At 44.1% G+C, this 25,741-nt stretch overlaps 2 protein-coding genes across 2 annotated transcripts; one reads left to right on the top strand and one right to left on the bottom strand.

Moving 5' to 3' along the window:
* Nucleotides 1-2,408: 2,408 nt before the first annotated feature.
* On the bottom strand, nucleotides 2,409-4,250 carry LOC310780176 (uncharacterized protein). Its single transcript, XM_083640753.1, has 3 exons — nucleotides 4,053-4,250; nucleotides 3,338-3,912; nucleotides 2,409-3,235 (listed from the first exon to the last, which is right to left on the bottom strand). Exons 1-3 carry the CDS (start codon nucleotides 4,161-4,163, stop codon nucleotides 2,986-2,988), a joined length of 936 nt encoding a protein of 311 aa, XP_083496879.1. The 5' UTR covers nucleotides 4,164-4,250; the 3' UTR covers nucleotides 2,409-2,985.
* Nucleotides 4,251-6,963: 2,713 nt separating this feature from the next.
* Nucleotides 6,964-20,023, top strand: LOC310779405 (high affinity choline transporter 1-like; the record flags this gene model as incomplete). Its single annotated transcript, XM_083639941.1, has 5 exons — nucleotides 6,964-7,094; nucleotides 9,011-9,037; nucleotides 9,254-9,333; nucleotides 17,568-17,785; nucleotides 19,457-20,023. 5 exons carry the CDS (start codon nucleotides 6,964-6,966, stop codon nucleotides 20,021-20,023), a joined length of 1,023 nt encoding a protein of 340 aa, XP_083496067.1.
* Between the last annotated feature and the right edge of the window lie 5,718 nt (nucleotides 20,024-25,741).

Genomic DNA, 25,741 nt, shown 5'->3' with positions numbered 1-25,741 from the left:
GATGGGACTGGCTGCCTCTGTTGCTAGTGCTACCACGGCACCCCGTATAGTGATCGATGCACAGATGGGACTGGCTGCCTCTGTTGCTAGTGCTACCACGGCACCCCGTAGAGTGATCGATGCACAGATGGGACTGGCTGCCTCTGTTGCTATCACGGCACCCACCACCAGAGGTAACGTTAGACCTGGACGCTCTTCCTCTCAGCGTATCGATGCACAGATGGGACTGGCTGCCTCTGTTGCTAGTGCTACCACGGCACCCCGTAGAGTGATCGATGCACAGATGGGACTGGCTGCCTCTGTTGCTACCACGGCACCCACCACCAGAGGTAACGTTAGACCGGCGGCCTCTTTTACTGCCACGGCACCCACCACCAGAGCTAACGTTAGATCTGGGCGCTCTTCACAGATGGGACCGGCGGCCTCTGTTACCACCACCACAGAGCGTGGGAGAGCTAGGAGTAGGCGGGTGCGTTATCCCTCTCAGCGTGCAGAAGAACAAGTGATCGATGTAGACACCAGAGCCGTTAGACCGGGGTGCTCTTCCTCTCAGCGTAGCGTTAGCTCTCCACCCACCACAGTGAAGCATGGTGGAGTGCGCGCTTCCTCTCAGCGTGCAGAAGAAAGAGATGAAGAAGACGATGGTACTGGTGAAGAATCGGACATATTTTCATCTCAGCAAACTGAAACTTCAGATACGTCGGATGAATTCAGTGAGCCAGATCCCGATTCATCCGACGAGTGGTTGCCTGATTATGGATCTGCAGGTAGCAGAGATTCGTCGCCTGACGGAGGTAGCAGAGATTCGTCGCCTGACACACGCAGCAGAGCAGGTAAAACTTTTTTTCTAAATAGCCATAACATTGCAATAACACAATGTATATTTATGGTAGATATATTTCCACAGATCATGGATTGAGCAGGTTCAGGCATTATAGTCAGTAAAACTACAGCAATAAAACTGTGGTCAATTGTGGTTGATAATTGTAGCCTATATATTTCTACAGACTGTGGATCGAGCAGAGACACTCCCACGGCTTCCACGGGCAGTGCAAGGAAGACAGGTAATATATATATATATATCCTACACATCATAAAACCAAGCAATAATGAAATGTATTTATGATAATTTATATATATATTTCAATAATTTACAGCTCCTACATCGAGGAGAACACCCACTCCCACTCCCACATGCAGTAGAAGGAAGAAAGGTAAAAAAATATATACATATATATATATATATATATATATATATATACACATAACCAAGCAATAAAAAATGTATTTGATAATTATATATATTTCAATCATTTACAGTTGCATCGAGCAGAGGTGGGGAAGATGCAGGCTGGCAGCAGGCAGACTGGGAACCAAACCCGATCCCCTTCAGTGCAACGCGTGGACCCCAGAATGCTGCTGCGGAGCTGGATTCCGGCCTGCCAGCTGACTTCCTGGAGCTGTTCCTGACCGATGAGCTGCTCCAGCACATTGTGGACCAGACAAACAATTTTGCCACTCAGTATTTCCAAGCACACCCGGACAGTCTGCCACATAGCAGGGGTAATGCTTGGAAACCAGTGTCAGTCCTAGAACTGAAAACATTTTTTGGACTCACGTTCATCACTGGTTACATAAAGAAACCAAGCATTGCATTGTATTGGAGTACTGACGAAATAGATGCAACTCCCTATTTCAACAAGACAATGGCAAGGAACCGGTTTCAACTGATCTGGCGCTTCCTTCACTACAGTGACAGTGCAGCACAGGATGCGACGGACAAAATGTGACACCAGCTGGTGTTTTGACCCTCAATTAGGCCTAGGGCATTTTTCTGATTTTTACAGATTCTGAAATGGCAGACTGTAAGCTTTCAAATGATGTGTCACACATTGTAATCTGAAAAAAATTGAAGGAGATATGCTTATTTGATTGTTCACAATCTGGGAAGGTCTGGGGAGAAGAAACCTGAGAAAACCCCTCTCAAAGATTGTGAACTTTTCACACCTGGATGAGCCAGGCAGGGGGGAGTTAACAATGGCTCCTCATTTACATTGACCACTCCCAAACCATTAAGCAGTCAGTCTCTGTCACTAAGAATGACAGATGAGAGAGAGAGAGAGTGCACACAACTGTGGGTAATTTATTTTCACTATTATTCCACTATTATTCCATCCATAAGTAACAGAATAATAGATGGTCATGGGTGTCATACATTTCTGTATTAAAATATCTAAAAGCAAAAATGGGGGTCTGCGGTCTATTTTTAGGTGAAGTTTTGATGTGAAAGTTTGAGAACTATTGACCTTTTCCTTAAAGTTGTAAGCAGAAAACATATACCATTCAGTCAGTGAAAATGTGAAAATAAACTACAAAAATATTATCCTAAAAAGGCATTTATTATAACAAAAGGCATTTAATATAAAACCAATATTCAGTAATACCAGAGATGCTCACAGGTCATTTTTTGCAAGTCAAAGTCAAGTTTCAAGTCTTTGGTCACAAGTCCAAGTCAAGTCTCAGGTCTTTGGTCACAAGTCCAAGTCAAGTCTCAAGTATCTTATGGATGAGCGTTCTATCATCTGCTGCATGCCATCTGGTCTGCTTAGAACACTGCATAGCTAAAACTAAGGAATTCAAAGCATGTACTGTATTATCCTCACTCCTTTATCTATTAGCATACATTATCAGCATTGATTGGATGACATCAGTATAGATTTCCTTAATGTTAATGCACCAAAAAAAAAGAAAAAAAAGAAGTAAAAAGTAAAAAAATTTACAAACGACAGAACACGACAGGAAGTGCCTTGCTATCCAGGTCGGTTTCGTATGACATTCTTAACTAAACCACCAGTCCTACTTAACTAAAAGTTAAGTAAAAAAATATCAAAAGAACTTTGACTTCAAAAGCTCAAAAACGTTTGTGGCATTGCCAAACCCCCCCGGAGCAGGGCTGGGTCTTGAATGCTGGTTTTTTCAGGCTGGCTAGCGAGGCCTCCCAGCCTGTAGACATGCAGGTGGAGGGCATGTGATGTCTTGTGCTTCATCAGAACAGAATTCTCTGATCTTCTCAAAAAGATACTTCTGCCTGGCCATGTCCAGTCCAGGCGGAGTCTGTACAGGAAGAGGCTTTAATGGCGGACGGGCATCTACGTTGCGTAGCAGCTGAAACTCCACTGGTTCTGCTTCACAGTGTTTTCTGGCGACAACCACACCAGGCCTCTGCGCATCAAAGCTGTAAAAGAAAGAAATGGCACATTTAAAATCTTAATAAAATAAAATAAAATAAAATAAAATAAAATAAAATAAAATAAAATAAAATGGGAATGATAATTACCTGAAGTGCTGGTAACTCTTTATGTGTGGCAGTTTTCTGAAGTATTGTGTCAGGTGTTCTTGCCAGTCGTAGGTTTTAAAACACACAGTGCCGTTCTCATGTCCGACAAGCTGGGGGATGTTCACATGTGCCACAGGAGAGCTGTCAGTCACAACCTTTTCGATGTCGGCCAAAGTGCACACTTTGCGCTTCCTGAAACACTGCTTGACCAGTCCAAAACACCAGTCGGGGCCAAACTTGGTGTGGCCTACAATCAGGAAGTGAATGCTCAGCTTTAAGTGTTGTTTGTGCATCGTTCTCCATGCGGCGTACCAAAGAACAAAGTTATTTTTGTTCTGCCCACTGCAGTTGTCACAGTGAAGGTCCACATCTTCTTCTCCAACTCCATATTTCTTGAAAAAATGATGCAGGTAATTGATGACTGCATTGCTTCCCTTGCCTGATGCCATGCCCTCATCAATCAGGTAATTCACTTGCTTAGGCATGCCTTCACAGTGGACACCAAAAAGGCCACACTTGCGTGGAGTCAAAAAATAGACAGGCCCAGGCTGTTGTGGATCAGAGGGGTAGTGCACCTGAGAGACGGAGAGATAGGAAAAAGATGAAATACAAACTGTAATCTGTGTGTGTGTGTGTGTGTGTGTGTGTGTGTGTGTGTGTGTGTGTGTGTGTGTGTGTGAGAGAGAGGTGTGATAAGATAAATATGTATTCTCACCTGTTGTGCAAAATCAAAACTGTAGTGCATGGTGATCGGCCTGGTTGCAGGTTTGTTCTTCCCAAATGACAGCTGCAACTCGTCACAGGTCTTTCTACAGGCGGCAGTCATCTCTTGATAAAGTTTTCGCTCCCTTGCAACAGAGTCGAGATGCACTTGCTGCTTCTTGACACTGTCAGATTTCAACTCATCTGGTTTGTTGATGCTCTGGATGATTCGGTCGTTGTTTTGTTGGCACTGCCAGCAGAGATCCGTTTTAGGCTTGGTGCTTGCAATGTGAGGGACCAGTGACTTCCACAGCCTTGTGAAGCTGCACTCGCCAACCGCACGCTGCCCTGCAAAGACAATGTTTTTATGAGCATCACTGTACTTTACTTATCAAAAACAGATCACATAGAATAGCCTAATGGTTAAAGACACACACACACACACACACACACACACACACACATTCATGTCGCATGTTTTATTGGGTCAGAGGTTTGGAATGGAGAAGGCTGCGGAATGTTTGCATAACTATGACAATAGAAGTGTGTGTGTGTGTGTGTGTGTGTGTGAGAGAGAGACTAATACAAACTTACCAAGCTGTTCCATAGCATCTTTGTACAGGCGCCAGACTGAAGCTTTAGAGGCAGAAGTTGGCAGAAGCTTAGCACTAAAGTCTCTATGCGCGGCATGACGACCGGGCAAAGGAATAGCGTGGTCCTCTGCATAGTTTGCTATGAATGTAACGACTCTTTTGATGTCATCATAGCCGAGGTAATTCTTGTTTGTGCGTGGTTGTGTCTTCCTCTGCCGTGGGACCAATCCATTCTCTTTGTAGGATTTGATAAGGGCTTTCAGAAGCTTTGTGCTGATGCTGGAATAAACAAAATAAAACATTAATAATCAGATTTATATTTTTTGAAACAGTCTTTATCCTGACATTATAGCCTAAGCTAGTTTGCAATGTTTGTCCCTTGCTTAGGCTATAAATGTCACGATATATAACAAAGACTGTTTCAAAACTTTCAATCTGTTTCAATAAACTCTTTCAATAAACTAAATCTTGTTTGTTTGCAAGGTTAGAATAACACTAGCGACTATCAGCTTACAAAGAGTATTTAATGCAAGAGTCGGAATTTCAGTCCTGAAAAACAATAGCGCGAACGCCATTTTGGCGCGCAACAAACAAAGACGACCCAACATGGCGGGTCTGCACGTTTGCACACATAGGTTGCCGCCATTTTGACAATGACCAACAATGCCATGAAGATGGCAGCTCTACACGCTTCTCTTGCAACATACTATCTTTGTACTGTAAACATGGGCACGCTCTCACACTATCTCACACAGACAGACAGACACACACACACACACACACACACACACGAGTTAAGATAGATATGAAACTCACCCAAACGCAAAGCAGAAGGTCTCACGGCAAACAACAGTCGCCTTAACCATGTATTGCGTTCGGTTCTTTTGTCGCTTTTTATTCACTTGCTTTGTGGCTTGAGTCATGTCAGAATCATTCGTCAAAGCGTGATACACAGCCATAATAGCGATATCTCTACATTCTGGCGACATAGCAGAGTAATCCAGCCTCGTGTTGTAAATGACGTTGTCACAAAGTTTCTTACTGCAGGAGATTGGCTGGTGAATAGAGTTCTCTTTACGCCTGGCCTGGCATTTGCAGTCAAAGTTCCGTATTTTCTCGATTTCCTGATCATAATCTGTGTCCACGGTTATGGGATCCACTGATGTTAAAATCGCTTGCACGCTTTCAATGACTGCGCTGTCGGGCATGATCTCCGCCTCGTCTGGGTCTGGATCTGCCACCACGTCTTCAGGAAAATATTCTTCATCGTCCTCATCGTCGCTTTCATCAGCGCCCTGTGTGCCGCCGGTCATGTAATCCAGGACATACGAATTCATCAATTCTTCACTGTCCATTCCACCTGGAATGGTGAATTTGTTGAGGAGAGCAGCAACGGCAGAATCATTTTTCTTCATTTTCGCCTGGTGCTTGTCCATCTTGTCTCAGTCTCAGTCAGCTGTTGAATGTTGATGTTGTGTACAGCTCAGGTGGCTACTGAATATTTATGCTGGTGCGCGTCCTATCGCGCGCCGTGATTGGCGGATAGAAACAAAGGCCGGCCGACACCCAATCGATACTACTTATGCAAATCCAAGACACAGCCTGGCTCACTCCCGTCTCCTTGACAAAACAGGGACTTTTATTTTACAAAATTAACGCATTTAATGACCCCAAAACGTCTTCATTTTATATGGAATGGATAGTTCAAATAATATATTTTGTACTATTGGGAAAAAGAAAAAAAAACATTTTTTCAAGAAAATACTTTTGACGCTCTGCTGTGAAGAACGGCCACGGCCGAATTACGGTCCCTCTCGCCAGCTGGTGTCACAAATGACTAAAGTCCGTCCTGTGTTGAACTATTTAGTCAACAAGTTCAAGGAGCTGTACCAACCAGGTCAAAACATTTGTATTGATGAGGGTATGATGCTGTGGAGGGGCCGTCTGTCTTTCAAGGTGTATAACCCACAGAAGCCGGTAAAGTATGGCATCAAATCGTATATACTGTGTGACTCTGCCACAGGGTACTGCTTCAACATGCAGCCTTATGTTGGGGTACCTAGCACTCTGCCAGACACTGTGTTCTCGCTCCTCGATCGCCTGCCAGGTCATGGTTACACGCTCTACATGGACAACTTTTACAACTCTGTTGCACTGTGTGAGCGTTTACTGGGAGCACAAACTAATGTGTGTGGAACGCTGAGGAAAAATAGGGGGGAACCTCCGATCATCAGGGAGGTGACAAAGGCTGAGCTGGGGGTGGGGGGAAAAGTTGTGCGTCACAATGAGAGGGTGATGGTTTTAGCTTGGCAGGACAAACGGCTGGTGAAGATGGTGACAACGTGCCACAAAGACACCATGCAGAGCGTGGACGTGTGGCAGAAGGGACAGACAAGCAAAGTGGCTCAGCTCAAGCCAGAGTGTGTTGTAGCATACAACTCCTCCATGAATGGGGTGGATAGGTTGGACCAAAACATAGCCTACTACCCCTTCATCCGGAAGACACTGAACTGGCCCAAGAAGTTTGTAGCATATCTGTTCCAAGTGTGCATGTTCAACGCCTACATCCTCTACAAAGCCAGGAACCCAGGGGAGTGTAAAACCCTCTTGGAGTTCATGCGGAGGGTGGTGAAGTCATGGACCTCAAAGCTACCTGTGGAGGAGGAGGAGGAGGAGGAGGAAGTTGCAGTTGAGGGGGGTGAGGCACGCAGGGCACCATACAGGACCGACCCAGACTGCAGGCTCAATATCCCGATTGGCAAACACATTCTGGATTACCTGCGGCCCACCAGCAAGGCAAGACCAGCAAGAAGGTGTAAGGTCTGCACAAGCAGGGGCAAGCGCAGCGAGACCAAAATAAGGTGCAAGACCTGTGATGTCGCCTTGCACTCAGGAGTGTGTTTCATAGCTTACCACACTCAGCTGGACTACTCACATCCATAACTGTACATCATAACAATAACTTTGAACTGGACTTGCATCGTTGCAGCATCCCATAGTACATACATACATAACTGTACAAATTTATTTTCTTTTTTCTCAAAATAACTGAACTGTACTTTGAACATTTGAACTGTTCGATGAAGACCATGGTACTACTGGTAAACAGATGGGACCGGCGGCCTCTGTTAGCACGGCGTGCTTTTCCTCTCAGCGTAGAGTAATCGATGAAGACCATGGTACTACTGGTAAACAGATGGGACCGGCGGCCTCTGTTAGCACGGCGTGCTTTTCCTCAGCGTAGAGTGATTGATGAAGACCATGGTACTACTGGTAAACAGATGGGACCGGCGGCCTCTGTTAGCACGGCGTGCTTTTCCTCTCAGCGTAGAGTAATCGATGAAGACCATGGTACTACTGGTAAACAGATGGGACCGGCGGCCTCTGTTACCATTTGAACTGTTCTTTGAACATTTTTGGTCAAGGGGATTTGAATTTGAATTATTCAAGAAAGTTGTGCATTTTGAAATGCTTACACATGTTGTACACACGTGTATAGCGCCACCTATGGATGAATCCTGCCCATTCTTTCTGGCTGTTACGACCCCAAGTCTAGGTCTGGGACCAGAACATGAAATACACAGAAACAAGTTCAAATATACAAAAACATGTTTATTTTTCAAATCATAAAAAGAAAAAGGAGACGATACGCTCTAGCTGACAGAGGATCTGGTCCAGCAGGCCAACACTTTACTATTACCTGATGTTACCGGTCGGCACTACTGGTCCCTAGCACAGACAGGCGCATCGCTCCTAAAACAACAAGAAAAACATGAATTAACACAGGCCAATACATGCAATGAAGAAAATACAATGTAATGAATGATGATGTGCGGATGAGAGAGTCTGGGCCTCACACATCCCAGAACAGCTCTGTCGCCATGTTGAATAATGACGCCTTTTATAGGCAGACAGACAGGGCTGCCATCCAATCAGCAGTCTCTGCAGGTGATTAGTGGATCCAATTCTCCAACCAGCTGCACCTGGTGAAAGACTGAACCAAAGACACACTTCTCTCTGAGAGCAACACCCACACACAGGAAGCATGTCAGGAGAAATAGCACATGAGTAAATGGACTGGACTCAAGTCCATTTACGAATCTACCTTTAATTAGAAATAACAAAGTACAATAAGAAAAGAAAACGACACAGTCGTAACACCCCCCAACCCAGAAAAAAGTTCCCCCCTCAAAAAAAAAAAAAAGAGAGGACAATCTAGAAAATACTTTTACCTTTACCTATCTGTGCCCGTTAATGCAGCACCAAAATCTAAAGGTCGTACTTTAATTCAAGGAGGCATCTCAATGCGCGAAAGAGCGTCCGCAAAAACATTGTCTGTGCCCTTTTTGTGTCGGATCTCGAGGTTGTAATCCTGTAGGAGTAATGACCACCCCATCAACCTCCGGTTAGCGTTCCTCATCTGATTCACAAACACAAGCGGATTATGATCAGTATATACCATCACAGGCAAATGTGTTGAACCAATGTATACTTCAAAAAACTGTAAGGAAAACAACAACGCAAGAGCTTCTTTCTCAATTGTACTGTAATTGCGTTGAGCATCCTTGAATTTCTTTGAAAAGTAACATACTGGATGAACACCTTGCTCATCTTCCTGCAGTAACACCGCCCCAGCGCCAAGATCACTCGCGTCCACCTCCAGCTGGAACGGCCGCGAGAAATCCGGGGCTGCCAACACCGGTGCACTGCAAAGGAGAGCTTTACAAGACAGGAAAGATTGTTGACAGGGCGGAGTCCACCCAAATGGCAGTTTCACACTGGTCATAGAAGTTAAAGGAGCAGTCACGTCAGCAAAATTTTTGCAAAAACTACGATAGTAGCTGGCCATGCCTACAAAACGGCGGAGCGCACGTCTAGAGCCTGGAACAGGATAATCCAGAATGGCCTGGATCTTTCCATTAACAGGTCGCACCTGTCCCTGTCCCACCTGCTTACCTAAATACGTTACCGTCGCTTTCCCGAATTCACATTTAGCCAGATTTAATGTAAGACCAGCTGTTTGTAATCGCCCAAAAACGTCTCTAAGGGTCCTTACATGGTCTTCCCAATTACTGGAGTACACCACAATGTCGTCGAGATATACATCTGTATCTGAAACACCGGCCAGCACTATGTGCATTAAACGTTGGAAAGTGGCCGGTGCATTACGCAACCCGAACGGCATTACAGTGTACTGGTAGAATCCATCTGGTGTTACAAATGCCGAAATTTCCGAGGCATGTGCAGACAATGGGACCTGCCAGTAGCCTTTAAGAAGGTCCAATTTGGTGACAAATTTTGCTGCTCCAACCCTGTCAACACAATCCTCCATCCGTGGCAACGGATACGAATCAGCCTTTGTGACATTATTTATTTTACGATAATCAGTACAAAAGCGTGATGTCTTGTCAGGTTTAGGCACCAACAAACATGGTGAACTCCATGGACTGCAACTTGGCACTGCCAATCCATTGGTCAAAAGATATTCTAGCTGATATTCTACACCGATGCCACAGCAGAGGGCAGCACTACCCCACTCCCAACACCAGAAATCCCCACATCTTTCTCATTCCGAGATGCATACATTTTTATCATATTGATATGACAAACACGAGATTTTTTTCCACGATCAGGTGTACTTACCAAATAATCTGTTTCACTCAGGCATTTCTCGATCACATATGGACCACCAAATTTCGCCTGCAAAGAAGAAGTTACCAGAGGAAGGAAAACAAGCACCTTATCACCTACAGCAAAACTTCTTTTAACTGCTTTTGTCATAATTTTCCTTCATCTTTACCTGTGAATCTGCCAATGCACCACGAGCTAACTCGCAAGCAGAGTGCAAACGTTCTCTGAATTTGCACACATAATCCAATACATTTGTGGGAACACTGGCAGTTTCTGACAGGAACTTCTCCTTTAACACACGAAGCGGACCGCGTACCGTATGTCCAAATACAAGGTCTGCTGGACTAAAACCAGTAGACTCCTGTACACTTTCTCTAGCAGCCAAGAGAAGAAACGGCAGGCCTTCATCCCAATCTCGGCCTGTCTCTAGACAGTACTTTTTGATCATAGACTTTAACGTCTGATGAAACCTCTCCAGAGCACCTTGTGACTGAGGATGATAAGCACTAGAATTGTGATGTTTTATAGACAGTGTCTGTAGAACCTGAGCGAAACATTTGGACATGAAATTCGTACCCTGATCAGTTTGCACTGACTTTGGCAAACCAAATGTAGAAAAAAAACTCACCATAGCTTTGACAACACATTTTACCTTCAAATTGCGCAATGGCACTGCTTCTGGGTAACGTGTTGCCGCACACATCAAAGTCAAAAGATATTCACAGCCTGATTTTGTTCTTGGAAGTGGACCCACACAATCAAGAATTATGTGCTCAAACGGTTCCCCCAGCGCCGGAATAGGGCGCAATGGAGCAGGTGGGATAGTTTGATTAGGCTTCCCACAAAGCTGGCACACATGACATGACCTACAAAATCGCGCTACATCTGACTTTAAGCCAGGCCAAAAAAAATACTGCAAGATACGATGGTACGTCTTCCGGACACCTAGATGTCCTGCATCACCATCATGAGCCAAATTAAGTACCTGAGGTCTATACTCCTGGGGAACAAGTACTTGTTGTACCCCACCCCAGTCTACACGTGAAGAATCAGCAGACGGCTGCCAATTACGCACCAAAACTCCATCCTGGACACTATACATACTCACAGTATCTGAGTTGTGCGCTCCCGCCGCTGTCAAACAAGTGGACAGGCTTGGGTCAGCTTGCTGTGCTTGCACAAACATGCTGCGATCCACTTCCAAGCTCAAACTCGCTGCTGCAGTAGACAAAAAATCAACTTTGTCAGACTTTACTTTCAACATGTCAGACTTCAGATCTTTTTCCTCAGAAAACAAAAATGAGTCGGACAAATTCAATACATCATCAAATTTACGCGCCTGTGCACGCGTCACAGCACAGTCAGGAAATCTCTCTTCCCCATTTTCAGTAACAGATACTATGACAGGTTTCTCTCTAACTTCAAGCACAGGAGGATACACATTCTCACCGGCCAAATCGTTACCCAGAATCAGCGTAATACCATCCATTGGCAATCGTGTACGCAAAGCTACTTTAACCAGCCCGGTAACGAGCGGTGATCGTAAGAAAACTGTATGTAAAGGTGCACGGAATTCTGTCAACGCTACACCCCACAACAATGCATCAGAACCACATGACGTCTTTTCAGAAAACGGCAAGACTCCCTCCAGTACAAGCGACTGGAAAGCTCCAGTGTCCCGAAAAATGGTTACTGGTACCTGCTCTGTGTCTTTACCTGACAGCGAGACTGAGCCCTTGGAAACGAAGGGACGGTAGCTAAGCGCCACCTCATCACCGTCAGTCTCCCTGTCTGAAGACAGAGAAGGCACTACCTGCGTAAACACCACAGCTTTGGTAACAACGATTTCTTTTTTCGTACACTCCGCTATTAAATGTCCCACCTCGTTACAACCATGGCACCGGCGTTCCCGTCCACTGTAACTCGAGCGCGGCGACCCTGAAACAAAAGACTGTTTATATGGCACTTTCTGACCATTTCCATTCTCCCCTGAAGACGAAAAACCACTACGCCCCACGGACGCATTACCGTTTGGATTACGCACGAACGCGTTCTCGGCGCGCTCCCGACGCCCGAAATCTCCACGTTCACGGCGCACATTAACAAAACTGGCTCTATGGGTCAACTCAAACTCATCCGCCAACACACTTGCCTCGGACACAGTATCAACTTTTCGCTCATTTAAATAGCGAACCACCCTCTCTGAGATACAGTTTTTAAACTCCTCCAACAACAACAATTCTCGAAGTTGGGCAAAATCAACGACTTTACACGCTGCACACCATTTATCAAACAACATTGCCAGTCGTAACACTGGCATAGTCACTCATGGTCTCTACTTGCCGTATGTACATTTTTATATTTTTTGGTGAAGGGGTTTTTGAATTATTCAATAAAAACTTTGGAAACAGCCAAAGTGACGATCCCACAGAGCTGCTGTTGCAGCTAAAAAATAATATTTTGCTATGAAAATTCCTTTGTTTTTGCTGTTTTATTGAAGGAAATGACTGTTCAAATGTTTTAGGTGTCACTAAATCAGAAAATATTAGGTTCAGAGTCAGTGATGTGCTTGAAATATTTCCTTTCACAAAAGTGTGATTATCTCAGCTTCTAAGTTGAAACGGCTGTTTTTCCTCAAATCAACCCATCTTCTCCGGCTGATAACTAAAGAACGGAAAATGGTATCAATAAACTTTTTTTTGCTGATGATACAATAGAGTCTCCTTGTTCTTTTTGCATGTTCAGTGTTTACATAGTAATATCACACAATATTCTGTGGGCCTCGAGAAATCACTGAAAACGCTCTGAAAACTCTGGCACTGGGAGCGTCCGTTCTCCAAAAGTGGCTGGCACTCAATGAGTTAAGGAAGATGAGCCTAACTAGTTTGTCTTTGACTTTGTTTGTCACCTCATTTGATTTGAACTGACTTGACATTTCTTTGATTTGAAGAGTTTGGGTAATCTTGGCTATGCAGCATTCCACCAGAGGACATTGGCTGCATCTTCATCTGCCAGCGCCAAGATCAGCTGCTTGGTTGCTGGACCCATTTCCATTGTATTCCAAATTCCTCCTATTCTGATTGGGGCAACTGCTGCATCCACAGGTATAAACAAGTTATACTGTTATATTCTTGATCGTAACCGGGGGTCTCAATTATCAATACTAGGAACAGAGCGCGCATGCTCCTTTCTAGCCTACCGTGCATCGTGCTCTTCCTCTGTGTGTGTCTGTTCCCTCTTTGTTAAACTCTTTGTCTGGTCCAGAGCGGAAGTACCGGCAACAGTCACCGCCATGACAGTTGCGGGCACTTCCGGAAAAAAGTTTTAGAGTCACAATATTGTCCCTTGTTGGTTTCCCCTCGAGGTCTCGCCCGCCGAGAATCCCTACTAAAACTCTGAGTAACTCGTCCAGTGACTGTCTACTCGATCCAATCTGTGTTTCACAATCTAGTGTCGTCTTGCAAAGGTATTCAACGCGAAAAGTAGTGATGTAGGGGGGCACGGTGGCACAGTGGTAAGCGCTGTCGCCTCACAGCTAGAAGGTCCTGGCTTCGATTCCCACCTGGGACGCTGTGAGCGCTGAAGGAGTGCGTGCCCGTCCGCATGTCCTCGAGTGCCCACACTCCGGGTGGGGTCGTCAAAAGGGCCTTTCTGTGTGGAGTTTGCATGTTCTCCCCGTACCCCCTGGGGGTGTCCTTCATAGAAACCCCACACCAAAACATGCAATATCCTGGTCGCTGATGTGGTGCCTCCTCTGGTCATTAGGGGGGCGCCTGTTCGGAGGGAGGGGAACTCAAGATTCAAGATTTCAAGATTTTTTTTATTGTCACTCCGTATTACAAGTATCACGTGTGAAATTCTTCTACTGTAGACTCAGTTACAACATAGTGCAAAATAACAGGGCATATAGGTGCAGGAAAACAAGAGAAACAACAACCAAAGCAATAAAGCAATAAAGCAGTAAAGCAATAAGACAAGCCAAAGACAGTGACATATTCACTGCACATGGGTGCAACTGTCATGGACATACTTTAAACATAATTAAACATAATTAACATTCTGTTTGCACAGGTGCAAATAGCATATATACTTAATTAAACATACAATTAAACATTAGACATACGTAATGGTAGCAGCTACAGTACAGCTACTACATGATTGTTGGGAGTTTATTTGTGTATGTTAAGGAGTCTCGTGGCCTGCGGGAAGAAACTGCCCCTCAAGCGATTTGTGCATGCTTTTGGGACCCTGTATCTCCTCCGGTAACAGGGAGAACAGGCTGTTGTGGGGGTGGTTTGTGTCCTTGATGATATTCAGGGACCTCCTGAGGCACCGCTGGTTGTACAGTTCCTGCAGTTCTGGCAGCTCACATCCTGTTACGTGCTGGGCCGCGCGCCTCACTCTTCTTAGCGCCCTGCGGTCCATGGTGGTACAGTTCCCATACATACGTTTTTCAGTGAATTATAGTTGATTGCCTCACTGAATGGTGAGCTATGTGCCGACAGTCCGCTGTACCGACAGCCCACAATGCTGATAGCCCACAAGCAGAACCAGCTGAGCGAGGCAGCGTGTCGGCTGCATGGAGCTCCTGCACGGCTCCAGCGTGGTGGGATCCAGCCCTAACCCTAACACTACCGGGCTGTCGGCACTGCAGGTGGTCGGCGTAGCGAGCGGACCCCCAGTAAATAATCTGCGGATTTGAATCGCAAAATGTTATGTCCTGGCGTGGCACCTCCGTGCGTAATGACCTATCCAATAGGAATTCCCCTGCACTGCACTCCGCGACATGGAGAATAATGGTGCGCTCAAACGCAGCGGGTTATTTTTGCGCTAAGAGGTATTAGAAATCTAACACGTATAATAACTTTATGTGGAAGTTATGGGGGTTAGGTTTAGGGTTATGGTTAGGGTCAGAGTTAGGTTAAGGGTTTGGGTTAGTGGTTGCGAGTTTGTTAACGTTACTTGCCGCCATTGTTGCCGCCAAACTGCACGCCAAATCACGTTTCTGCGTATATATGACACGAGATAACACCCCGCGTGTCATACATACGCATTTCATGAGACTGGACTGTATAATTATAACAGGCATAGAGGTATTTAGCGCGGCAGGGAGAATACAACTGCACTTAACACATTAAGTGCCATAGACGACCTAACTCGTCTTACATAATCCAGCGCTTGAGTGCCAAGGACGAGCTAACTCGTCTTACATAAACATTTTTTTTTTTTGACGGTGGGACATCAATCAACCCCTTTTACATCTTCGAGATAACTATTGGAGCAAGAGAATGTGTGTAATCTATTTTACCGACCACTAAGTGGCGACAGAGACAGAGAGAAGCCACAGCCACGGGACCCGTGGACCAAAAGCAGCCGCCTCCCGCGGAAATCGCTTGGCGATTTTACAGTCAGAAACGAAGGAGCCTCATTCTCATACTGTAGGCGGGGACGCTTCGCGCTGCTGCGGTGGGGGGTTCCAGAAATGGACTGAATGAGCAGCATAAAGCCTAGAGTCGCACGGGGCTTAATCGGGGCTCTCAAACCCAAGAGACAGTGAGACCTATCCACACTCGCTGCCAGGGAGAGGCTGCTCAACTCGCTGGAAACTCCCAGCAGCACAGACGGAGGGAGGAGCCCGGAGACACACACACAGAACGGACAGAGATCCCCTCCCCCCAGAGCCGCGGAGCAACGCGCGAACACACACACACACACACACACACACACACAATACAGTATACAGACTCGCCCAAAGGCACCCACAATCACAGGCAGGTGACTGTTCTGCTGAGTTTCACAAAACTGCGATTATCTCAGCTTGCTGTCTCATACGCTAAAACCATGCTGTACTCAACGGCTAATATCTACATAACTACTAACTCTGCAAACTAACTCTTTTAGACAGAGAAAGCACACATTCTATTAGTTATTTTTAGATGATTGGTGTTCACGAAGTCTTAACAGAAAACAGATCCTCGGCTGTTGTAAAATGAGCCAGAATCCTCAAAAAAAAACCTGGCACAACTTACCCACAGGATTGAAAAAATGGCTGGCACTCAATGTGTTAAAGGCCGGCTTTACCGTGGGGAATATGAATATATATTCAATCTCACGCCCCTAAGGTTTTCGAATCCGTTTAAATTTTTGAAATTGGTTGTTTCCCGCCAGAGATATCACCAGAAATGCACTCTGTGTGTGTGTGTGTGGGGGGGGGGTGGTGGAGGGGAGGGGCGGGTGCGGGCACCCGAAATACTACATTTCCCACAATGCACTGGGCTCGCGTGGCCTTCGTTTCCAGGCCCACCCCTCAGGCATTTGGCTGATATCAAACTCCAGTAGGTGGCGGTAATGCACATATATGCTTGCCAACCGCCATAAAAGTCGAAGAAGAAGAAGGCTTCGACATAAAAAGATTTAGTAGAAGAAGAAAAAATTACAAAACATCAAAAAAAAAATTGCCTCCAAATTGCACCAAATTTAAACGGTAGTATATATGTCCGGAGATGTCTTCATAAAAAGAAATTCATGCATTTTAAGGCATTTTTGTAGGAGTTTGACGTTGTGACTAATTCATGTAAAAATGTGTAAAATCGGGTACATTGCTCAGCGTTGATTTCGTTACTTCAAGCCACATACTACTAGATGTAAAATTTGACGAGCTTTCCAATGCCGCCAGTCCCGTGTCTGTCCGTGCTTCCGTTCCAGAGATATGGTCTCTTTGCAAGGAGCTATGGAAAGCTAACCTAGCTACCATAGGCTAGGCGGTTGAACAAGATGGCTGCCTTTTGCTTTTCTTCGAGACCTCTGAAGGGGCGTGGAGGACCTCTAGAGGCGGGACCATGGCTCACAACACTTGTAGTTCATAGGCGCTCGACTTCCGCAAGGCGGACTCGGGCCAGATGACGCGTACCGCGTCGGCTGGCCTGAAAAATATATGAGAGATGGTTGATAGGTCAGGCAGGGAAGCACCAATTTCAAAAATTTCAACGGATTCGAAAACCTTAGGGGCGTGAGATTTAATATATATTCATATTCCCCACGGTAAAGCCGTCCTTTAAGCACGCCCCCATTTTACGCTGCGCTCGGAGTTAAACACACGCAAACGTAAAAATACAACGATAGGGCCCCACATCTTTTATTATCAAATCAAATTAACATCAACAACAAAAAGCACAACAGAAGACCAATAATTACACATAACAAAAACAACTTAGACCATGTCAACAGCAAATTATATCAATTACATAAATCTGAGTGAAACCAAGTCTATCTCAAATGTTTACATCTATGTGTCCATACCTCAGACTGGAACCTGACTACCTATGGTTCTCCATCTCCATTTGAACGTGGGGCGGCGGCACTAGTCTTGCCCCTTGTGCTGCAGCACCTCACCCCATCCTACATCTCCATCATCGGTATTGGAGCCATAGCCGCTGGTGCGATGTCATCATGTGACTCCGCCCTGTTGTCTGCAACCTCCATCTTCACCTCCAACATCTACAAGAACATCCTGAGGACCCAGGTGAGAAACATTACATCACGTCACCATACTACTACATGATATACATGTCATAAACCATACTAGATGTTGAAAACCACATCAAACACACTCAGGCTCACATTCACACCTATGCAACATTTCGGGCTCTATCGTCGCAAAGGCAGTAATTTTGCGCGTTTTGCGCCCGAATATGCCGTGCAATGCACTAATTGTGGGCGTGTCGGCCCGCTGCACTTGGCGTCACCTCAGGGCAAACCTCCATATAGGCGTGTTTAAAAAAGTATTCACAGGTGTGATCATGTCCTTCCCCCTTAAAAGCCACAGCATCACGTCTGTGACAGCTGCCATAGAGACGCAGCTTCCAACACGCTGAGTGCAGGGTGCTTTTACTGAGACATAGGGCAAGGGAAATTAGAGATAAGAAAGGCAGACTTGATACATGACAAGCAGGCCAATAGTTTCCTAAAGCACAATGCTATGACAGTGAAAATAATCCATCTGGGAGAAGGCAATTCTAGGCAAGTGAAAAAAAAAACAAGGATGAACTAGTTTGGATTCAATATACAGTAGATAAACGATATTCCATTTGAAACGCATCAAAGGGCTGCCACGCAGTGAATATCCCCTTGGTGTTATTATGTCCCAAAGCGTGCGCTTACTGTAATTTGATGTTTCGTTTATATAGGCTACATACACATGTAAACAATATTTGTGTCTTTAATAGGGTAGGGATGTGTGAGAATTTAATTCTAGCCTATATCAGAATTCTCCTCTCGTGAGAGAGAGAAAGAGGGACAGAGAAAAGATAGCCTAGATGGGGAGAGGGAGAGAGAGATGTGAGAATGTCATGCATATAAATCAAATAACGTGCTCATGCCCACCTGTGAATCACCTGTGTATTATTGCCATTTCATATGCTGAAAAAGGGCTGCTGCCCAAACGTCTGACTGTATGGACGTATGCTTATTCCTTTTCGGGCTCTCTTCTCCTGCATCTCCGCATGCCTACTGCATGCGTAATTGTGCAGCATACTCATGAGAGCCGGAGATGAGTGATGCTGCTCTATTTGAAGTTGAATTTCGATCCACCAGCACACATTTTATTAATCAGCTATTTTCTATGCGTTTCTATTAATATATATACATCGAATCCCACCAATTTAGCCCGTCATTTCCCCCTTGGCGCACATAAAGACAGATGCTTCCGTCACTGTCTGCTTGATGGGGAGAGGGTGTCTCTCTCTCTCTCTCCCCCGACGAGGGAAGTGGAGAGGGCTATATGGTTGGAAAAGATCAACATTTGCTTTTTATTTTCTCCTACCCTCTCCTACCTAAAGTAATCTAATGTTACACCACAGACCTGTATGGTTGGGAATTATGTAGCCTAATAAAACCATGACAAACAAATTCTAATTTTTAAAGCAAGGTGTGTTTTTTCTGCAATGTAGGCAATAGTTGACACGCTAGTTGACACGTTGACACTTGCGCGAGACACATGATAGGCTAGAGGCCCACCGACATGCTGCCTGGACCACAGCGCACAACTGGACGGTGGAGGCAGACGACAGCAATAAGAGGCGCGCAAACGCAGCGCAAATGAGAGCGCCATACAATGATAGGGCCCTAAAAGTCTCCAGTTCACCTGACCTCCATGTCTTTGGACTTTACTTCCTTACATGTCTTCTCCCTTCAGGCCTCAGAGAGAGAGCTCCAGTGGGTGATCCGTGTCACTGTGGTAGTTGTGGGTCTGGCCGGCACATCGCTTACCAACCTCAACAATAGTGTGATGGTGTTTTGGATTCTCGGTGTAGTGCTAACCTACATCGTAATCTTCCCTCAACTGGTCTGTGTCCTATTCTTCAACATCTCCAATGGTTACGGGGCCATTATGGGCTTTCTGGTGGGGCTGTTGTTAAGACTGTTGTCTGGAGAGCCACTGCTAGGGATACCAACTGTACTCCAATTGCCAGGAGGCACTCTTGAGGATGGTGTTTACGTCCAACGCGCTCCAGTCAATACCATCTGCATGCTGTGTGCCTTCATGGCCATCTTGCTGTTCTCCTACCTGGCTTCTCTGCTCTTCAACAAAGGCCTGCTTCCTGAGAAGTGGGATGTGTTGAAGATGAAAACCCAGCAGTTGCCAAAACGACTGGTCACACCAACAGGTGGCGCCAAAGGAGAGACCAAGAATGATGATGAGAAAAATGATGCTTATGTAGATCCCTCAGCACCGATGATGAGCACGAGCACTAGCTGCTAAAAACAAAAGGCTCATATGATAGACATGTTAGTGGATCTGCAGAAACAGTTTTTGACACAGGGCCATGACAAAATGTTACTTGTCTTCATTTTTCTGTGTGCATTGTTGTCTTTTACCCTTTCTGTATAAAATATAATAAAGATAAGTCAAATGTAATAAACAGAAAACTAAAAATGTGTCACTGAACAAAATGCAACTCATGAAAGTTTTTTTTTTTTCTCCATGTTTTTATTCCCTTGTTTTATAGAATTTTTTTTAAGTGATCTGCCTGGTAAAATAAAGGTTTATAATAGTCCATTTGGCTGAAAAGTTGCTGTATATGAAGGAAAACCAACAATAAAAATAACAACTAAAATGTTACAGATGGTGGGCAGAGTGGAAAAAAGCAAACCTATACATTCAGATTCTGAAATAGTAATCTGATTACTATTTCAAATACACTAATTATATTAGTTACTAATCCAAGTAATGCTGACTTACTTCGTTACATCATTGCATGCCAGAATGCAGTGTTTTTTGGCTTCTCTCTCACACACACACACACACACAGGTTTTGAATTCATCTTGATTGCAATGTTTGATGATTTTTAGCATATAACGAGGATACTTGACTTCGGATTAGTCAACAACAATGACTGATTTCAGCTTAAACAGTGACAAATAAATTGATACCCACTTTAGCCACCAACAATGGCTATATGATGATTTCCAGCTTAGCCCACCAACTATGACTGTTAGCCAAACCATGACTATGGCAATGATATTGAGCTTAGCCAGCAATGCTGTATGGGTCCGGAGTGACCGCATTGATCAGATGAGTTGATGAGCTGAAACAACAATGTTATGATGCCTGGATTGGATCACTAGCAAGAGAGACAGCCAAGATTACCCAATGCAATGAACTTTCATAAAAGCAAGGAAAACTATACCTGAACAAATAGGCAGAAATAAAATGCAAAACACGGACAGCACAGTGGATAAGTGGTGAGCCGTGCCGCCTCACGACAGAAGGTCCCGGGTACGACCCCCGGTCCATTTTTTAGACAGCTGTTGGGGCTTTGGACAGCAATGGATAGAAGGTCAGCAGAGACCTGTATTTAAGGTCAGTACTGAGTTGACCCAGATCAGCAACGACCTGCATAATCGGGGCTTTGGACGGCAGTGGATAAAAGGTCACAATGACCTGCATGAGCATAGCCAGCAATGGCTTAAAGGAATGGCAGTGGATAATCAACAACGCCTTTGAATTCAGCTGATTGGTCACGATGAATTTGATTTTCAGTTTAGACAACACAAGGACTTGATTTTTGCATAGTCAACATCAACAAACTGACTGAATACAGCTTAAGCAGAAGCTTTTTAAGATTTCCAGCTTAGCCAAACCATGACGGGTGATGAGATGATGATTTTGGGCTTAGCCAGCTGTATGGGTTAGCAGTCATCACATGATGATTGATGAGCTGAAAATAAACAATATGACACATGGACAGGATCTCTAGGTGGAGAGGCAGACAGAATTCACCTGATGCGAAATTCTTATAATAATAGCTTCAACACTTTTCAGCCCTTTCAAGGACAAATTATTTCAAGATTACATGCCAATAATTAATGGGAATGCATTCATAGGGGTGTCACAATATATCGTCCCACGAAATTTCACGATAGTAAAACGTCACGATATGTATCGTTGAGATGAAATCTATATCGCAATTTTTTTTTTTTTTTTTTTTTTTTCAAAAAATAGACTAAGAAACGTCTTTGTTTGTTGAAGTTCAATGTGTGGAAAGTAGTTCAGTTGAACAAGTCTCTGAAGAGACACATGAGAAGTTATACAGGAGACAAACCATTCAATTAAGTTTCTGGCAAAACTGTTTACTTGACAGGAAAAACTGAAGATGCATAAAAAATAGATTAAGAAAAGTCTTGTTGTTTGAGTTTGAAGAAAAACTGAAGATGCATAATGAGAATTTATACTGCTGAGAAACCTTTTAGTTCAAAGTAAATCTAAGTGACGGTGTAACTCATTCTATTTCAAGATAAGCCTTATCTCCAATCTCATGTTTTTTCTAGTTGTTATTGTAATAACAATTTCCCACAACAGCATGTTTTGTATTTGTGCATTTCAAATAAAATACTACTTTTCCAGTCATATATTGTCATTATTCAAGTTTAAAAAAATATTGTTAAAATCGTATCGTATCGTATCGTTATCGTGAACCCAGTATCGTGATACGTATCGTATCGTGAACTGAGTGTATCGTGACACCCCTAGAATGCAAGCATTATTAGTAGCTATTAAGTAAGATACAGTGACGATGAAGATGATGATGTCATCAGATAGCGACCATCTTTTTCCCCCAACAAACGCCTGTTTGCTATGGACTGCTCATAGCCCTGCTGGCGCAGCTGAGGCCAGACCATGTGGAAGTCTGGGCAGATTCATGGTGATTGAAGGGACCCAGCCTGGAGAAGCACTGATGCTGAAGTGCCATAGCATCTCGGACACGCAGACCAAAAGATCCATGGGGCAAACTGTTCATTCTGGTTGCAACCCTAGCGCTGAAACATAATGCTTAATGCATGAGATATAAAGAAACTGGTTAATAAACAAATAAAAGAAATAAAATGGTTTAACCGCCTTGCAAATACACTATAGACTGCTAGTTGCAACTCGCAGTGATATCTTATGGTTGGCAAACATATAACAATGGGATTCGCAGCCTCTTGCTACATGACTAGCATGTCACTGTATTAATTATTTTAGCTTTGGCATTATTTATGGTTAAAAGAAACGCCAAAGGCATTTTACTTTGAAATTCATTAAGAACAGGAAGTGGTGTGTTAAGACTGGGTAGCTTGACACGGAAAAAGACGTGAAATGACAGACAGCTGAATGTAAACAAAGATGCTGTTACTGTCGGAGTGGTAATAAAACAACACTGCCTCAATGCAACGTTTCCATATCACATGATCTCAACAACATGCTGACAAGAAGAATTATGAATGAAATATGCAATGTGCGGTGATCAGGCAGCGACGTAACAGCTTTCAACTGACACAACCTCCCGTTTATTTACGGTTTAAGTAAAGACTTAACTCCCCGGTGATAGCAGAGGGATCCACGCCTGCTGTACAACTGACCACAGGCAACGTGGAATGGAACGGCCTGGAGATGCCTGCTTGCTTGGAGAAGCCTGGAGACGCGATGATCGCTGCCCGGTGCGGAAGCCTGAACACCCACCCGCTGAAAGAATAGTGGGGCTGCATGCATTGCTGCTTGCTGAACAAAAATGTTTTTGGTCACTGATGTCCGTCTGAAGTCTGATGTTGACTTGAGATGGACTCCTGGCTGGAGGGAAATGGCCGCTTTGCTTGAGCCGATTTACTCCATGAATGGAGAGATAATCCTTAGCGAGTAAAGAGATTGATGACGAGCAAAACAACCAGAACATGAGGGACAGCGACTACAGCGAAGCCGGTAAGAGCGAAAACAACTGCTTCAGCGATGATGATCAGCAACTGAGAATGACACATGGCACATACACAGCACATAGCAAACAGAGTAATGATAGATTTCTCTCCCCAATCTATGGTATTTTGATTAAACATTTCCTCCATAGGCCCAGTTTGGACTCAACAGGAGGCAGATACTTCAGCATGGCGGCCCTGCATGCTGATATGAAAAATATGCAATTACAGAGATGATCTTGTCATTTGTTAATTCAAATATATCTTTGATTCCTGAAGTACACTTGTAGGTCATCGGAGGAGCGGCTGAGTTTGTGTAATGATGAACTTTCTCCATTTCCATTAGGAGACTGCTGACCATGGGGATTAACCAGTAGAGGGTTTAGTGGAAATTGAACAATGTTTTGTGTGTGACAAGCTGTTGTTTTAAGCCTTGTTTAAGGAAGGTCTGGAGAACATTACACAGGGTCTCGGATGGCCGGGTGGATAAGCTGCACAAGGACGGTCATTTAGGATATGGTCGGGGCAGAGGTCACGGAGATCGGCTGACAAAAGGACATTCTTTTAATGTCTCTGCTCAGTCACTTAGTCACTTTGGGATAGGGACTGGAAAACAACACAGAGTTTATGGCTTTCTCTAAGACAAATGGCTGCAGAGCATCAACAGAGGAGGTGGGAGACACATTCCACAAAGCCCCCAGAGCATGAGGGGTTTCTGTGAGAAGCATCACAGTGTTGTATGTATATTGATGCATATTGTGCATATATATCTTACTGATTGACTGAGATGATTGGATATCTGATATGAAATAAAGTTTAAGAGCATACATTAGATGCGCTGATTTTTCCACAGAAAAGAGAAGATATGCTCAAGGACACAGCACCAATGAGAGGAGAGTGATGTTGTGTGTTGATTAACTTCAATTTGTCCCACTTGCTGCACGATAGGAGAGTGCTATAATATTTAGATAAATGATAGCCTATTGATATTATTGTAATTATAGAATGGAAAATAAAGGTATAGTCGAATTAGTTAATAAGTGGTAATTGATAAGAGTTTCTCATCCGGGTTAATCAGGGTGAGTTTTTCTCTGTTTTGATTGAAGAATACGCTCTCATTCTGGTTACATCCTTATAAGGGTGGTTACAGACCGAGAGACAGTAAGTCTGAACTGTAAGATGTTTTAAATCCAGTTCAGACTGGGATTAACCCATGATTTAGCTGAATTTGATCTTATCCAGAATATAGTTTAAGTTTATCAAGTCTAACAATAACCTTACATAATGTTCTAAACTAGGACTTTAATAGGTAAATAGCTAAATTAGCTGACCCAAATTATAAGAATCAAAATAGGAATTTAAAGTAAATATATTGACAGTTGCTTTGGTAGATAGGAACCAATAGATAACTATTTCAAGGAGAAGGTTAGTGCTGTGACCTCCAGTGGAAGCCAGGTCACAGGATGTGGACAAGAGGGGGAGAAAAACACGCCTGTCAAGTAGGTGACGACCAATACCAGCCCAAGCAGTGAAGGATGTCCCCAGATGGAGGAGGAAACCTGCGGGGAGAGACCAGCCCACAAGAAAATGCAGTTTAAAAGTCCACGCAAAATATTAGAATGGGTCGGTTTGCAGGGGTCTTCTTTTGACCTGCTACATATTTTGCTGTGAGGGAAAGACCACTGGAAATCCACCTCAGAGATCTCTGATGGGGTAATATAAATACTTGACCTGTCTTTGTACTGAATATGCTAAATCCTCTATATAAAATAATGTTCTAAATATCAGAATTGCTTGTTGTATTGATTTTTCATATATCTGGAATAATTGGACACTGGAAAGGTATTAACATATGTCACACCTTCTGATTGGAGTGAGCTGTTTTTAATTAGGTTGAACGAGGTACAGAGAAATCCTTTCCATCAAATGGTGACCCCGACGTGATTATGATCCATATTTTGAAAAAGCAAGCATTCTGATCAAGCATTTCAGGAAAACAGTGGCTTAACATCCCGGGAAAATATCAATAAAGGGTTTACGGATTACCTTTTTCATAAAAAGATCTGCATTGGCTATTCTAAATTATTGTTACACTAACTGGATTCCACAAATGCTGTAATTTATCAATCAAATTTAGGAACCGTACAAAGCTGGTCAGACACGTGTTTTGATATTTTGGAAAGATTTGTAAAGTGACCGAGCGCGTGTGAGGGTCGTAATTAACCCCAAGACCATTGCCCATGACCGAGC

Source organism: Poromitra crassiceps (assembly GCF_964638095.1).
Source record: "Poromitra crassiceps genome assembly, chromosome: 7".
NCBI lineage: Eukaryota > Metazoa > Chordata > Actinopteri > Beryciformes > Melamphaidae > Poromitra > Poromitra crassiceps.
Note: the sequence above shows the minus strand (reverse complement) of the source record. Positions and strands in the feature narration are given on the sequence as shown.

Excerpts from the sequence above, each read along its gene's own strand:
- LOC310780176 (XM_083640753.1), bottom strand. The coding sequence starts at position 4,163 with ATGACTGCCGCCTGTAGAAAGACCTGTGACGAGTTGCAGCTGTCATTT. Across the intron at positions 3,913-4,052 it reads GTTTTGATTTTGCACAACAG|GTGCACTACCCCTCTGATCC; the intron begins GTGAGAATACAT and ends TCCGTCTCTCAG. Across the intron at positions 3,236-3,337 it reads AAGAGTTACCAGCACTTCAG|CTTTGATGCGCAGAGGCCTG; the intron begins GTAATTATCATT and ends TTTCTTTTACAG.